General features: G+C 52.3%; 1 protein-coding gene across 2 annotated transcripts; it reads right to left on the reverse strand.

Moving 5' to 3' along the window:
• Positions 2748 to 9622, reverse strand: S1PR2 (sphingosine-1-phosphate receptor 2). Of its 2 annotated transcripts, NM_001243854.1 has the most exon segments (3): positions 2748 to 4399; positions 5201 to 5287; positions 9495 to 9622. In NM_001243854.1, a coding segment is annotated over 1 exon segment (1056 nt). In that variant the 5' UTR covers positions 4358 to 4399; positions 5201 to 5287; positions 9495 to 9622; the 3' UTR covers positions 2748 to 3301.

Raw genomic sequence — 15655 nt, forward strand, 5'->3', positions numbered from 1 at the left:
TCCACGGGGTTGAGGATCCTTTCTCTGGTCCAGTGGTGGAGCTGACAGGATCTAGAGTCTGCCTACCTGAATTCAAATCCAGACAGCCACTGCCCTAGCTGGCTCTGTGACCCTGGGCAGCCCACTTAACTTCTCCGAACCCACATCCCCATAAAAGGAGTTTATAGTAACTCCTGTCTCCCGAATATTCTGTCTTTGTGTCTGGAAAGTGCTTGATGAAGGTCAGCCTTTCCTTTGGGGAATACTGAGCTTTTATTTATTTATTTATTTATTTTTGGCTGCCTTGCAGCATACAGAGTTCGCAGGCCAGGGATCAGATGTGAGACACAGTTGAGTCACGTGGCCTAAGCCATAGCTGTGGCAATGCTGGATCCTTAACCCACTGTGCTGGGCTGGGGATTGAACCTATGTCCCAGCGCTCCCAAGACACCACTGATTCTGTTGTGCCACAGTGGGAACTCTGGGAATACTGAGCTTTTAGGGGGAATCAGTGTCTCCCAAGACTATCTCTCTAGCTTGGCAGGGTTGGGGGTAACAAAGAAGGGGGCCCCCACTACTCACCAGGTTATCTTTGAAGGAAAGCAGGGAGGTCCTGAACCTAATTTTTTTTTTTTTTTTTTTTTTTTTTGCTTGTTAAGGCCACACCTGCAGCATATGGAAGTTCCCAGGCTAGGGGGCAGAATTAGAGCTGCGGCTGCCGGCCTGCACCACAGCCACAGCAACTCGAGATCCTGAGCCGCATCTTTGACCTACACCACAGCTCATGGCAACACCAGATCCTTAACCCACTGAGCGAGGCCAGGGATCAAACCTGCATCCTCACAGATACTAGCTGGGTTCTTAACCTGCTGAGCCACAATCCCCCCCCTCACCTCCAAACCCAGGGCCTAATTAATAATCACTGGGAGTAGCCAGAAAATCACCCTAGGGAGGTCAGCGTTTACCCTGTTTTCTCAGAAGCCACTGCAATACTGACCTTGCCAGGGCTAGGGATGGGGGTACCGGATGGGAAGGCCGGCAGAGCATGAGTTGTCTGGGGAGCAGCCATCCACCCCCAGCCACGGGGTGCTGATGGCAAACTGACACCATAAACCTAAAAAGACAACCACCACCAGGAGTTCCCACTGAGGTTCAGCAGGTTAAGAATCCTGACTAGTGTCTGTGAGGATGTAGGTTCAATCCCTGGCCTTGCTCAGTGGGTTAAGGATTTGGCATTGCCCCAAGATGTAAGTCGTATATGTGGCTCGGATCCTGAGTGGCTGTGGCTGTGGTGTAGGCTGGCATCTGCAGCTCTGATTCGACACCTGCAGGTGCAGCCTTTAAAAAAAAAAAAAAAAAAAAAAAAAAGAGGATTTTCTTTCGTGGCTCAGTAGTTAATGAACCTGACCAGTATCCATGAGGATGTGGGTCCGAACCCTGGCCTCACTCAGTGGGTTAAGGATCCAGCATTGCCGTGAGCTGTGGTGTAGGTCTCTGATGTGGCTCAGATCCGGTGTTGCTGTGGCTGTGGCTGGCAGCTACAGCTCCAATTCAACTACTAGCCTGGGAACCTCCGTATGCCCTGAAAAGACCAAAAAATAAGAAAGGGAAAAAAAAAAGAGACATCCACCACCAGAAAGAGAAATTGTCAACTGTTTATTGGCCTGGGCCCAGGTCTCAGGCATGAGGGGCATCTGGGGAGCTGTGTAGGGGGAGACAAGCTCCCACCTGGCTCCTTGCCCCCCCAGCAAAGACCCCTCCCCCAGCCTTTGCAGTCACGTGAAATCACTTTGAGGCATGAAATTTCCTTCCCCGAGGTGAGCTGCACCCTAGCTCCCAAGTCGGGGAGATAAGTCAGCAATTACAAAGGGTCTGCATGGGGGCCAGACCCCTCTTTGGCAGCTTCAACACAGACATGAGGAGACAAAACAGCATCCATTCTGGGAAACATGACAAGGAGACGGGATCACAGCCTTCACACACACACACACACACACACACACACACACAAAGCCACACACAGATACTGACCGACACACATAAATATACATTTGTACCGCAATGTCCCTTCCATCTAGCCACAGATTTTAGCAAAGTCCTTCTGGAGCAGAGTTAAAGGAGAGCATCCTAAATTGTCCTTGGCACCCTCACCCCCATGCTCTGTTCAGTACAACCTCAAAGGAGGCACAGCGGGCTCAAGGCTGCCCTGCCTTGAGAGATCTGGTACCTTGGCTGGGGCTGGAGGTGGGAGTAACTTAGGGGTTGGCTGTTTAGGGGGGTTTAGGGGGCCCTGTGCCATTAGCTCCCCTAGAACTTTCTCAAATTCCACCCTGCCCCCCTTGGGAGGCCCTGAGCTCTCCTCAGTCCTCCAGACCGGTTTTTCCAGACCTCAGTGATTCCCCCGTGCCCCAAATAGTGCAAATGGCCAATGAGGTCTGAGAATGGGGTTTAGTCCCCCATCCCCACGTGGTTTCCTGGCAGAAAGAAAGGGAAGAAGTCAACAAAGTGGCAGCTGGTGAGATTTAGGGAAGCTGTGGATTGGAACCCGGGGAACTGTCATCCGGGACTGCCCAGAATGGTCAGGGAGGAGGTCTCCAGCCCCTCAGGACAGTGGTTCCAGGGAAGTGGCCTCTGAGATCGCAAGGAGAAGGTGGCAAAGGGGGTAAATTCAGAGAGGGAAGTCCGGGCACAGGGCGGAGGGGAAGGCAGACGGTTGTGAAATGTTGAAATCCTCTGTACTGGGTGGGAAATCGCTCCTGTGCTGTGCTTTTTTTTTTTTTTTTTTTTTTTTTTGGTCTTTTTAGGGCCGTACCTGCAGCATATGGAAGTTCCCAGGCTAGGGGTTAAATCAGAGCTGCAGCTGCCAGCCTATGACACAGCCACAGCAATGCCAGATCCAAGCAGTGTCTGCGACCTACACTGCAGCTCATGGCAGCACCAGATCCTTAACCCACTGAGCAAGGCTAGGGATTGAACCCACATCCTCATTGATACCAGTCAGGTTCTTAAGCTGCTGAGCCACAACGGGAACTCCCTCTGTGCTCTTCTTGAGCACCCACCTGCTGTCCCCTGGGCCCTTTCCGGGTCCCCCCTCCCCCATTCTCCCCAAGATCCAGTTCCGAAGAGGTCACATGGGCCACCGCACTGGCCTCTGGGACCCTGCTGCAGCTCTGCCATCCGACTGGCTGGTGTCTCAGTTGGCCATACCAGGTGTGAAATATCTTCAACATCACCCCAGGCTGTGGAGTGGGGGCCCCTTGACTGGTAGCCCCACGTCACCCAGTGACTCTCCATGTAGCCTAACTGTCAGCCCACTTGGCCCTCAGACCATTGTGTTGCCCTCCAGAAATGTGGGTGATGTGGGCATGTGCGTGCCCCTCTCCAGGGAGCTGGAGCTGCGGAGGGGCAAGAGGCGGTGGCCCGGGGTCCCGTCCCTCCGTCCTTGCCCCCCAGCTGCCCGCCGCCAGCACTGCAGCGGCCGTAACACCTCCCGCCGCAGGTCCCGACTGCGCCACGTGTAGATGACAGGGTTAAGCAGAGAGTTGAGGGTGGCAAAGGCAAAGAAGTAGTGGGCCTTGTAGAGGATGGGGCAGGCCCGGACGGGACAGGCGTAGTCCAGGAGGAGGATGCTAAAGGCGGGCAGCCAGCAGACGATGAAGACGCCCAGCACAATGGTGACGGTCTTGAGCAGGGCCAGCGTTTGCTGGCCGGCCACATCAGCCTGGCTGGAGCGGACCACGCAGTAGATGCGGATGTACAGAGCTACGATGGCTGATAAGATGACAGAGAAGATGGTTACCACACAGAGCACGTAGGGCTTGGCGTAGAGCGGCAGGACAGTGGAGCAGGCCTCTAGGTGGCCCAGGCAGTTCCAGCCAAGGATGGGCAGGCCGCCGAGAACCATTGAGATGAGCCACGAGGCGGCGATGAGCAGCAGCATGCGACAGCTCTTGTCGCTGCCATAGAGCTTGACCTTGGCAATGGCCACTTGCCGCTCGATAGCAATGGCCAGGAGACTGAAGACGGAGGCGGAGAGCGTGATGAAGGCAGAGCCCTCTCGAGCAAACCACTGCACAGGGGTCAGCCTCAGCGTGAACGGGCCCGAGAGCAAGGTATTGGCTATGAAGGCCACGCCTGCCAGCAGGTCTGAGGCAGCCAGGTTGCCCAGGAACAGGTACATGGCCGAGTGGAACTTGCTGTTGCGGGCAACCGCGATGAGCACCAGCAGGTTCTCCAGCACAATGGCGCAGCAGAGGATGATGATGAGGACTGAGGCCACCTGGCGGGAGGGCGTCTCTGTGACTGGCGTCTCCTTGGTATAATTATAGTGTTCTGGGACCTTGCTGGGGCTTAGGTATTCTGAGTATAGGTTGCCCATGGTGGGGCTCAGTGGCCGACCGGGGCCATGGGGCTGTCACAGCTGTAAAGAGAAAAAACAGAGAGACAGCTAGGTTAGTACTGTGGCTGCTGCCTGGACTGAGTCTGGACAGCCTTAGTTCAAGTCCTAGCCCCGTCACTCCCCCACTGTATGGATCACATGAAGTCAGAATTATCATCATCCCTGCATTACAGACAGGAAAATATCAGGAAAACTGATATTTCACACCTGGGACGGCCGACTGAGGCGCCAACCAGTTGGATGGCAGAGCTGCAGCAGGGTCCCAGAGGCCAGTGCGGTGGCCCATGTGACCTCTTCGGAACTGGATCTTGGGGAGGACGGGGGAGGGGGGACCCGGAAAGGGCCCAGGGGACAGCAGGTGGGTGCTCAAGAAGAGCACAGAGGGAGTTCCTGTTGTGGCTCAGCAGCTTAAGAACCCGACTAATATCAACAGGAAAACCAGAGAGGTCAATTCACTTTTCCAAAGCCTCAAAGCTAGTAAGTGGCAGAGTCTCAGAGACCCACTCCAGAGCCTCTACAACCTCTAGGCTACAGTGTCTTTCAAAGGATCAGAAGGAATTCCCGCTGTGGCGCAATGGGATTGGCAGCATCTTGGAGCACTGGGATGCAGGTTCGATCTTTAGCCTGGCACAGTGGGTTAAGGATCTGGCCTTGCTGCAGCTGCAGCTTAGGTTGCAACTGTGGCTGGGATCTGATCCCTGGCCGCCTGCAAACTCCATATACTGCAGGGAGAACAAAAAAAAAAAAAAAAAAAAGGACCAGAAGCTCCCCCAAAAGGCAAGAAAGAAACAAAGTGGACTTCTGGGAGCCTTACCAACCTACCCAGAGAGGGAGTCCTGGCCAGCACCTGGAGGGCTCGTCTCCTTTCTCAAATACTCTGGAGCCTCAGGTCTCATGCAGCCTGCCAACCTGGGTCGACGAGATGCTCATCACTGATAGCATCATCCCTTGCTCTTTACCACCCACTGGCCTGGATTTCAGGCTGGGTTGAAGCCTTGAGGCTATAGGTGTTCCCAAGATAAAGTCTCAGGGAGACATCAGGGCAGCCTTGACATTTGAGCATCACAGAGGTCCCATCACCTTCGAAGACTTGGACCTTGCACACAATCCAGTGCTGTGGGACCTCGGGGAAAGTCAAGACACTTACCTCTCAGCCTCAATGACCTCATCTGTGCCATGGGAATAAGGAAGCCCACTTCATAGGGATGATGGGAAAATCCTGCTGAATGATGCATTCACTAAATATTAGCTAATGTTAAGAGCTCCCCTCTTCCTGCCACACACATAGCTAGGGACTAGGTGCCCCTCCACCCAATCTTTTGAGAGGAGATGTTGACTGAGCCAGTTGGGCAAGATTCCCAACAGCCTGTTCTCATCAGCGCCATCTAGCCCTGCCCTGGGACAGAGGGTCCCAGTGGGGTGGGCAGGGCTCTGGCACCCCCTCCCCATCCAGGATGAAATCCAGATGTGAGGCCCTTGGAACAAACAGGGTGGAGTCCTTGCTCCCCAGTCACATCCGGTGTGGGGAAGGCTGGGAGGGGGTGATGGGCTAGGGGAGCCACAGGAGACCCACTGGGAGGTCCTGGCTGGGAAGATGGGGCAGCTGTGCAAAGTCATGTGAGCAGTGAGGGGGCGTGCAACACGGCGGGGAGGGGGGACTGGTATTTGCTTCCATCAAAGCCTGAGTCACCCCTCTCTCAAGGAAAACTGAGCCCTGCGGGGAGGGGGCGGGAAGAAGTGCGTGGGCTGAGAGGGTTAGAGGCCAACATCGTGGCCTCCCACCGCCCCCAAGCTTGAGAATGGTGGGGGGTTTCAGAGGAACTGGTGCAGTGTCTGCCTTTCAAGGGGGCACAAGGGGAGCCGGGAGGAAGCTCCAGACGAGCCATTAATTAAATGAGGAGGCCGCTGAAAGAGCCCTCCCCAGGTCTCTGGAAACACGCCCGGCAAGGACCGCATGCACGCCAGGAGCACCGTTCCAGAAAAGGCTGGTTAGGCCGGTTCCCAGTGAGCCTGGAAGTGACGAGGGGTTTCTGGGGTCGCCCAGCTATCTCAGTCCCGGATGCCCCCTCGGAGGGGTGCCCTGGCCCCTGGCCCGATAAGAGGCAGCTGCTCCCCCTGGGCGAAAGGACATCCGTCCCAGTTTGGGAACAGAGAAAGGCTTGTGCGCATCCCCTGGGACTGCCGCCCCGCCCAAATCGCCACACAGAGGCCCCCTTGTTCCCTTGCCTGACAGAGCTGGGGTGCCCCGATGCCCTCTGCTTGCCGTAGCCGGCTTGGCCCAGGCCTCGGTCTTAAACCGGCCGTCGGGCCAGAAACAGCCCGCGGACCCTGATTGGTTCATTTTCAATCCCAGAGCATTGAACAATTTGCCTATTGGACTGAGCTTTCCTCCTCGGCATTTGATTGACCCAATGGGGGGCGCTCTATGATTAGCGCTACTAATCTGGTCCTTCACAGGCAATTGCAGTGCATCATCTTTCCAAGGACATCGTTAAGGCTGTGTGGATGTCCCGCGGGAGAGTTTGAACCATGGCCTGACCGCTTGGTCACCCCGACCAGACGCCCCTAGGCTGCCCTGGCCTACTGGGTCCCTCCTGGGGATCATAACAGAATCCAGGATGTGTGGCAGGTCTGGGAAGCGCCCTTGCTAGAGGGCTAGAAGCCCAGGGTGTGTCCCATGGTGGCCCCCTCCACTGCCCCCTCAGAACCCTCTCCTGTCTGGAGGCCAAGAGAAAAAATTATAGCTGCTTCCTGGAGAAATAAGAAATGGTTTGAGCCAGGGACTGACCAAAATGTCTTCTTCCCTGCAGAGGGTAGACGCTCACTTCCTGTAGCCTTGGAAGGAGAGGTGGTTAGTCAAACAAGGGGAAACTGAGGCCCATGATGCCTCCCTTTCCTCCTCTAGAACCTTGTTGAAGGCAGGTTTGTGCTTCCCAGAAAGAGGAAGCAGAGTCTGGAGCTTGGGGCTGGCAGAGTCACTCCTAGGCAGATACAGGCCTTGCCTGCTTCCCCTCCCTGTGTCAGGCTCCTAGGCCTGGCTCACACAGGGCCCGTCTCCCGTTCACCTTCAACCAAGGCAGTCCTGACCCCCTCCCTCCCAGATGCTTCAAAAGAGGTCATTAGGCTCAGCACTCAGGGAATGGCTAGACCTGAAATAGAGCAAGAGAGGCAAGTGACAGGGTTGGGGGAAGGTCGGGGGAGGGAGACAAACCAAGACTGTTCAGGGGGAGATTAGGAGAGAGGAAGGCAGGAGGAAGCCTCAGTGGCTTCCAGGAGCTCCACCCCCATTGAGGCAGCCTCTGTGGTTACCATTCCCCTGGGCACTCACTGGTCCCATGCTTCTTGCTTTAGGGCAGCCCCCTGGGCTTGGTTTTTTCCCTTCCATTGTGGCCTACACTGCCATTCTCCATGCAGCAGCCAGAGGGAGCTTTTTCATTTATTGCTCCATTGTGTCACTCAGCTCCAAATTCTTCCATGGCTCCCTGGTGCCCAAAATGGCCTGGCCCTATCCCACCCTGCTTTCTCTCAGGGTCATTCCACTCCAATGACACTGGTCTTTGACCTGTCATCCCCATTCCCACCTCAGAGCTTTTGCCTCTGCTGTTCCTCTATCTGGTGTGCCCTTCCTGCAAAGTGAATGACTGTCTCCCCATATTTCAGGCTTCAGTTTGGTGCCCTCCTCTGACCACCAGGCTATCTTAGCCACCTTCCCCAGGCCCATTCTCTCACAGCATCTTTTATTGTAGTCACAGCATTTGCAATTTCAGAAATCGATTGTATTTCTTCTTTTCTATGTGCTCCCACGATGGAACGTGAAAGTCAGAGGCCAGCAACTAAGTCTGTTTTCAGCCCCTGGAATGATGCCTGGCATACAGATAGTGCTCAGACAACGTGTGGGACCAGGTAGATGGATGGACGAATGAACAAACGAACAAGTTCCCAGTGGGCCCCCAAGGGTGGAGGCTGCTAAACTCAGCTCAGGCCGAAACAACAGCAAAAAAGGCTGGAGACGCCTCTGGTCCGCTGGCAGGCTCCCCCACAAGGCGAAGCCCAGCGGTCTCCGTGGAGACGGCGGCAGGACCCACCCCCGCCCTCGGGCTGCAGTCTCAGCCTCCTTATCTGGTGGTGGAATGCACGGTATCCACACTCGCTGCCTTTAGGGCCGCGCCTCCTCTCTCCTGCGACAGCCACACGCGCGGGGACCCCCACATCTCCAAGTGGGGGTGGGGGACTCCTCTGCGACCGGCCAGGGGCCCCGCTTCGATATTCCCAGAGAACTGGGGAGAGGAGGAGAACGAGCCCAGCAGCAGCTACATCGCGAATGCCGCACCGGTGTTGCTCCACGCGGGGGACCGTGGGCTCAGCGCGTGGCGCCTGGAGCGTCTGACTAGGGCAGAGCTGGGAGAGGGGATGGAAATCCCCGGGTGAGTCAACTCGTGCCAGGGGAGGGGGCGAGGTTCCCACGTACGGCTTGGCCCGGAACCACGCGGGGTCCGCGCCACGCGCGCCAGCACCCACGCTGCATCGCCGGGCCCCAGGGGAAAAAGGCGCGGGAGTCACGCAGTCAGGTTCACTTTCCGTCCAGAACAAAGCCACAACCCGGAGAGGGAACTGGAAGAGACGAACCACTCGGGGAAATTGAGGCAGAGGACTAGACGTGCAGGAGGTGGGCAACTGCCCACCTCGCGGGCCCCGCCCCTTCGCTTGGAGGTTCGGCGGCGCGCAGCACCTTTCGCCCCGGCCTAGCAAAGAGTTTGCAAAGAGGGGCCCCTTCCCCTCCCCTCCCCCATACACACTCCCCAAACCCCTGGTCCGGGGCACGCCGTCCTGTCTCCCAATCTCCGGCCGAAAGCGCTCGGATTCCGCCTTCTCCTCGGAGCCAACTTCCTGCCGTTGGAGAAGGCGGTGAGCTCAGTCTGGGGGTTCGCTGCTGAGGCAATTGGACCTCCTGTGGAGTGGGCGCACGGTGACCACTCCCTAGGTGCACCAGGAGCACGGGCGGCGCGTGCGCGCCCGGGGCGCCCCCAACCCCTGGCGGGCTCCCCTAGCTTGGATCCAGCGACCTCCGGGGACAGGGACCCGCCCTTTCTGCCTCCCTCTCGCCGCGCACGCTCACCTGGCTAGGCCGGCCTGGGTCCTTGCCCTGGCCCGAAGGGCTTTGGCGTCTGCGCCCCCGGGACGGCCGCGGCTGGGGCTGGGACCGCCCGCCGGGCTCCACTGCGTCCCGGGGTTGGGGACGCTGGATAGAGGGGGACGGGGAGAGGCACCGCCTCGGCCCCCACTCGCCCCGCCCTATCTCCTCCCCTTTCCGGCGGCGCAATGAATTCCAGATGTGGCCGGCTCAGCGGGGCGCGCGCTAGGGCGGGCTGGGGGGAGGCGCGCGGGGTCCCTTTGTCCGCACCCCCACCTCCAGCTCTGCCCCTCCCAGCCCCCACCCATGAGAACCGGCCGGCGCGTGACGTCACGCAGCCCCGTGACGTAAAGTTGCCCCTAACCAGGTGGCCTTAACCCGAAACAACTGTCTTCAATTGCAGATACACTCTTGGTCCATCCTTGGAACCCTGGAATTGGAGGAGCGCATGGAATCCCCTTTATTTATGCAGCAAGGAGCCACGAAGCACCTACTAGGTGTCAGCGCAGCAAATAGGCATTAAGCCCTACTGTGTGTTCATCCAACAAATAAATTCCTCCAGTGTGCCACTCCCTGCCGCAAAGACAGGATTGGTCTTTGCCTTGATAGGACGTTAGAATTCAGGCACTGGCCCCTCTGCCCTAGAAGCCTGGGAGCACCCAGCAGTCTCCTCTACCTCCATCCATGGATGGCTCTCCCTGTGGTGGACAAGCAGGCCCAGGTTGGGTCCTGATTTTCAAGTTGGGGCCCAATCATCTCTCCAGTTTTTCAGTTTCCCTCTTTTCCCTGATTCAGCTTTTCTTGGGCATCTCTGTGTGCCTGGCTGCAGAGACGAAGCACAGCTTCATGTACTGATGCACGTGTATGTGAAATCATTGGCTAGGTAACATGGCTCTCACTCCTTCAAATGTTTTTGGTTCACCTGCTGGGCACAGCAGTGAACAGAAGAGTAAAAAAATATCCTTGCCTTCACGGAGGGTAGTACTATTTGTGAAAAAGGATACATGATCTGGTTATTTGTTTATTTACCAAATACGGTAAGCACCTGCTGTGCGCCATGCACTAGTCTAAAAGGCTGGAGGTAGATCAGGAAACAAAACAGAACAAACGCCCTGTCCCAGTGGAGTTGATGTTCTACTGTATGTGCTCGGACTATCCAGAATATTGCAGGAGAAGGACTGAAAGATAGGAGACAGGGCCTGGGAGGGAGGTTGCTTTTACTCTATGAATCCTATGTACCTTTTGACTGTTGTAACATGCATACATGCCCTGTTCCAACAATAAATGAAATTAAAAGTTAGACTACTTGGAGTTCCTGTCGTGGTGCAGTGGTTAACGAATCCGACTAGGAACCATGAGGTTGCAGGTTCAATCCCTGGCCTTGCTCAGTGGGTTAAGGATCCGATGTTGCCATAAGCTGTGGTGTAGGTCATAGTGGCTTGGATCCTGCGTTGCTGTGGCTCTGGCGTAGGCTGGTGGCTACAGCTCCAATTAGACCCCTAGCCTGGGAACCTCCATATGCTGCGGGAGCAGCCCTAGAAAAGGCAAAAAGACAAAAAAAAAAAAAGTTAGACTACTTGATACCCAGACAGTACAATAAAAAGGAGGGAGAAAGTAAGTGCATGCTTCTGTATGCATATTATACTTTGGTAAGGAGTTCCCTGGTGGCTCAGTGGATTAAGGATCTGGCACTGACCCTGCAGTGGGTCAGGTCACTGCTGTGACGAGGGTTCAGTCCCTGGCCTGGGAACTTTGGTATGCTGTGGGCTCAGCCAAAAAATTTTTTAAAAAGTGTTGAAAAGCAAGATGACAAGAGAATCTGCAGTTCCACGTTCCTTGTAGCATTATTCACAATAGCCAAAGTATAGAAACAACTTGTATCTATCAACAGATGGATGCATAAAGATGTGAGATATTGATATAGATGTACATAGGTAGATTCACACAATGGAATTATTCAGCCATGAGAAAGGAAATCCTATCATTTTCGACAACATGGTTGAAACTTGAGGGCCTTATACTAAATAAAATGAGCCAGAGGAAGAGGTGGTATAAGGTGTATGAGGAATCTTAAAAAAAAAAAAAAAGTTAAACTTATAGAAACAGAATGGGAAAGTGGTTACCAGGGGCTAGGGGGTGGGGGAAATAGAGATTAGTAAAAAGGTACTTTCAGTTATAAGTTGAATAGGTTCTGAGGATCTAATATACAGCATGATGACTAAAGCTAATAATACTGTATCGAACACCTGAAATTTGCTGAGAGTAAAACTTAAATGCTCTCACACCCACACATAAAAAAGATAAATATGTGAGGTGATGGATGTGTTCATTAACTAGATGAGGGGAATCCTTTCATAATGTACACACATATCAAATCACCAGGATGTACACTTTATTTATTTATTTTTATTTTTTGTCTTTTTGCCATTTTCTTGGGCCGCTCCCACGGCATATGGAGGTTCCCAGGCTAGGGGTCAAATCGGAGCTGTAGCTGTCAGCCTACACCAGAGCCACAGCAACACGGGATCCGAACCGAGTCTGCAACCTATATACCACAGCTCACGGCAACGCCGGATCCTTAACCCACTGAGCAAGGCCAGGGATTGAACCTGCAACCTCATGGTTCCTAGTCGGATTCGTTAACCACTGAGCCACAATGGGAACTCCCAGGATGTACACTTTAAATATCTTATGAGGACTTCTCTTGTGCATCGGGTTCAGGATCAGGTCACTGCTGTGGCTTGGGTTCCATCCCTGACCGGGAACTTCTACATGCTGTGAGCATGGCCGAAAAAAGAAAAAGCCAAACAAACAAATATTTTACAATTTTACATGTCAATGATACCTCAGAAAATTTTAAATTAAAAATAAAATTTGTTGGGGGGAGTTCCCAACATGGCACAGCGGAAACGAATCCGACTAGGAACCATGAGGTTTTGGGTTCAATCCCTGGCCTTGTTCAGTGAGTTAAGGATCCGGCCGTGAGCTGTGGTGGAGGTCACAAACATGGCTTGGATCTGGTGTTGCTGTGGCTGTGGCATAGGCTGGCAGTTACAGCTCCGATTAGACCCCTAGCCTGGGAACCTCTATAATGCCTTGGGTGCGGCCCTCAAAAGACAACAACAAAAAAAACTTTAATGGCAGTGCCTGTGGCAAGTTCCCAGGCAAGGGATCAAAACCACACCACAGCAGTGACTCCAGCCACAATGGTGACAATACTGGATTCTCAACCCACTGAGCCACCAAGGAGCTCTGAAAAGCTGAAAATTTTAAATCCCCACTGGAGTTCCCGTCGTGGCGCAGTGGTTAACGAATCTGACTAGGAACCATGAGGTTGCGGGTTCAATTCCTGCCCTTGCTCAGTGGGTTAAAGACCTGGTGTTGCCGTGAGCTGTGGTGTAGGTCGCAGACGTGGCTGGGATCCCGAGTTGCTGTGGCTCTGGTGTAGGCTGGCAGCTACAGTTCCGATTAGACCCCTAGCCTGGGAACCTCCATATGCCACGGGAGCAGCCCAAGAAATGGGAGCAGCCCAAGAAATGGCAGAAAGACAAAAAAAAAATTTAAAAAAATAAAAATAAAGTTAAAAAATTAAATCACCATTGATGCTTAAGTTCCAGACAATGCAACAAATTAAAAACAAAGGGTTGGGGGGGGAAGTTCAGCATACTCTTCTGTAGACATATTATACTCCATAGAAGAGTGTTGAAAAGTAAAACTTCAAAAAGAAAACTAGGAGTTCCCACCATGGCACAGCAGGTTAAGGATCCTGCATTGTCACAGCTTTGGTGTAGGTCAAAGCTGCAGCTCAGATTTGACCTCTGGCCTGGGAACTTCCATATACCACCAGGTGGCCAAAAAAGAAAAACAAAAGTAAAAATGGGGAGTTCCCTGGTGGTCTAGGGGTCAGGACTCAGTGCTTTCTGAATCTGGGACCCAGATTCAATACCTGGTCTGGGACCTGAGATCCCACATCAAGCCACTGCATGCCGCGGCCAAAAAAAAAGTTAAGAAATGTTAAAAACCAAAAAAATAAGTAAAAAATGAATCATTCCTTTTTTTTTTTCCTTGCTAGGGCTGTACTTGCAACATATGGAGGTTCCCAGGCTAGGGGTCCAATCAGAGCTACAGCTGCCCGCCTACACCACAGCTACAGCAACGCCAGAACAGAGCCCTGTCTGCGACCTAGACCACAGCTCAAGGCAACTCCAGATCCTTAAACCAATGAGTGAAATCAGGGCTCAAACCCAAGACCTCATGGATACCATTCAGGTTCGTTGCTGCTGAACCTCAACAGGAACTCCAAAAATGGGGCATTCTTGATATGAAACTGTCTTCAACATGTTAAGATGAAAAAAACACGATGTTAACCAGTTTGCATTGCTTGCCTGCTTGCATTTCTGGGTATATTTATGAGGGCTATATAAATACACACGCATTTGCCTGTGGATGCAAACGCCATCTCTGAGAGAAGGCACAAGACATGGTCACAGTGGTTACCCCCAGGGTGGGGAACTGGGGGCAGGGGAACAGGTGAAAGGGACCAGGCTATTCATGGTGCACTGTTGGGGGGACTGTTTGAAATTTTTAGCTCAGATTACCAATTCAAAAAATTTACAAATATGTGAAAAACCAAATTGAAGGTAACAAATCCCCAGACTTCTAGTTGTAAAATTGTTCCTATAATAATAATAATTTATAGTATCAGTGATATAAACAATAGCATTGTTAATAAACTTATCTATGCTATTACTCAACATATCACTATTAAATATACATTAAGAATAAACAGGGAGTTCCTATTGTGACTCAGTGGGTTAAGGATCTGGCATTTCTGTGGCTGTGGCGTAGGCTGGCAGCCTATTAGACCCCTAGCCTAGGAACCTCCATATGCCATGGGTGCAGCCCTAAAAAGCAAAAAAAAGAACCAGCTAGTATCCATGAGGATGTGGATTCAATCCCTGGTTTCTCTCAGTGTCTCAGTGGGTAAAGTATTAGGCATTGTGGCAAGCTGTGTCATAGGTTGCAGATGTGGCTCGGATCTGGCGTTGCTGTGGCTTATATGTGGAACCTAAAAAAGATACAAAATGAACTTATCTATAAAACAGAAATAGATCCATAGACATAAAAAATAAACTTATGGTTATCAAAGGGGAAAGTAAGGAGAGGGATAAATTAGGAGTTTGGGATTAACAGATTAACTCCAATATTTGGTATTAATGTAGAAATGAATATTAAGAATCACTAAATTTCAGCTAAGACTTACTGTATAGCACAGGGAATTCCACTTGATATTCTATGGTAACCTATGCGGGAAAAGAATTTGAAAAAGAACGGATAGGAATTCCCATTGGGGCGAGTAGAAATGAATCCGACTAGGAACCATGAGGTTGTGGGTTCCATACCTGGCCTCACTCAGTGGGTTAAGGATCCAGCATTGCTGTGAGCTCTGGTGTAAGTCACAGATGCAGTTCAGATCTGATGTTGCTGTGGCTGTGGTGTAGGCCGGCAGCTGTAGCTCTGATTCAACCCCTAAGCTGGGAACTTCCATATGCCTAAGGTACGGCCCTAAAAAGCAAAAAAAAAAAAAAAAGAAATTTCAATTAAAAAAAAGAAAAAGAAGGAAAAGAGAAAGAATGGATATATGTATATGTATAACTGAGTCACTTTGCTGTACACCTGAAACTAACATTGTAAATCAACTATATTATAAAATAAAAATTAAATGAAAAATAATTATTATAGAATTCTCTGATGGCTCATTGTATTAAGGATACAGCACTGAATTTCCCTCATGGCACAATGCAATTGGTGGCGTTCCTGCAGCACCAGGATGCAGATTCGATTCCCAGCCCTGTCCTGTGGGTTAAATAAAGGATCCAGCATTGCTGCAGCTTCGGGGTAGGTCACAACTGTGGCTTGAATCTGATCCCTGGCCTAGGAACCCTCTGCCCCCCAAAAAAAAGAATTATTATATTAATGCTACATATATGCACGCAGCATACACATTCATATAATGCCATGTATAATGTTCTGTACTAGCTCTGGTGATGCCTCATTGGTTTCTGCCATCTAAAACTGATAGTCTGAAGGAGGAGACAGAAGAAATGAGACAGTTCTTCGGTGGGAAGATAAGAAAAGCCAAAGAG

The sequence above is a fragment of the Sus scrofa genome, chromosome 2 (genome assembly GCF_000003025.6).
Source record: "Sus scrofa isolate TJ Tabasco breed Duroc chromosome 2, Sscrofa11.1, whole genome shotgun sequence".
In the NCBI taxonomy this organism is placed as follows: domain Eukaryota; kingdom Metazoa; phylum Chordata; class Mammalia; order Artiodactyla; family Suidae; genus Sus; species Sus scrofa.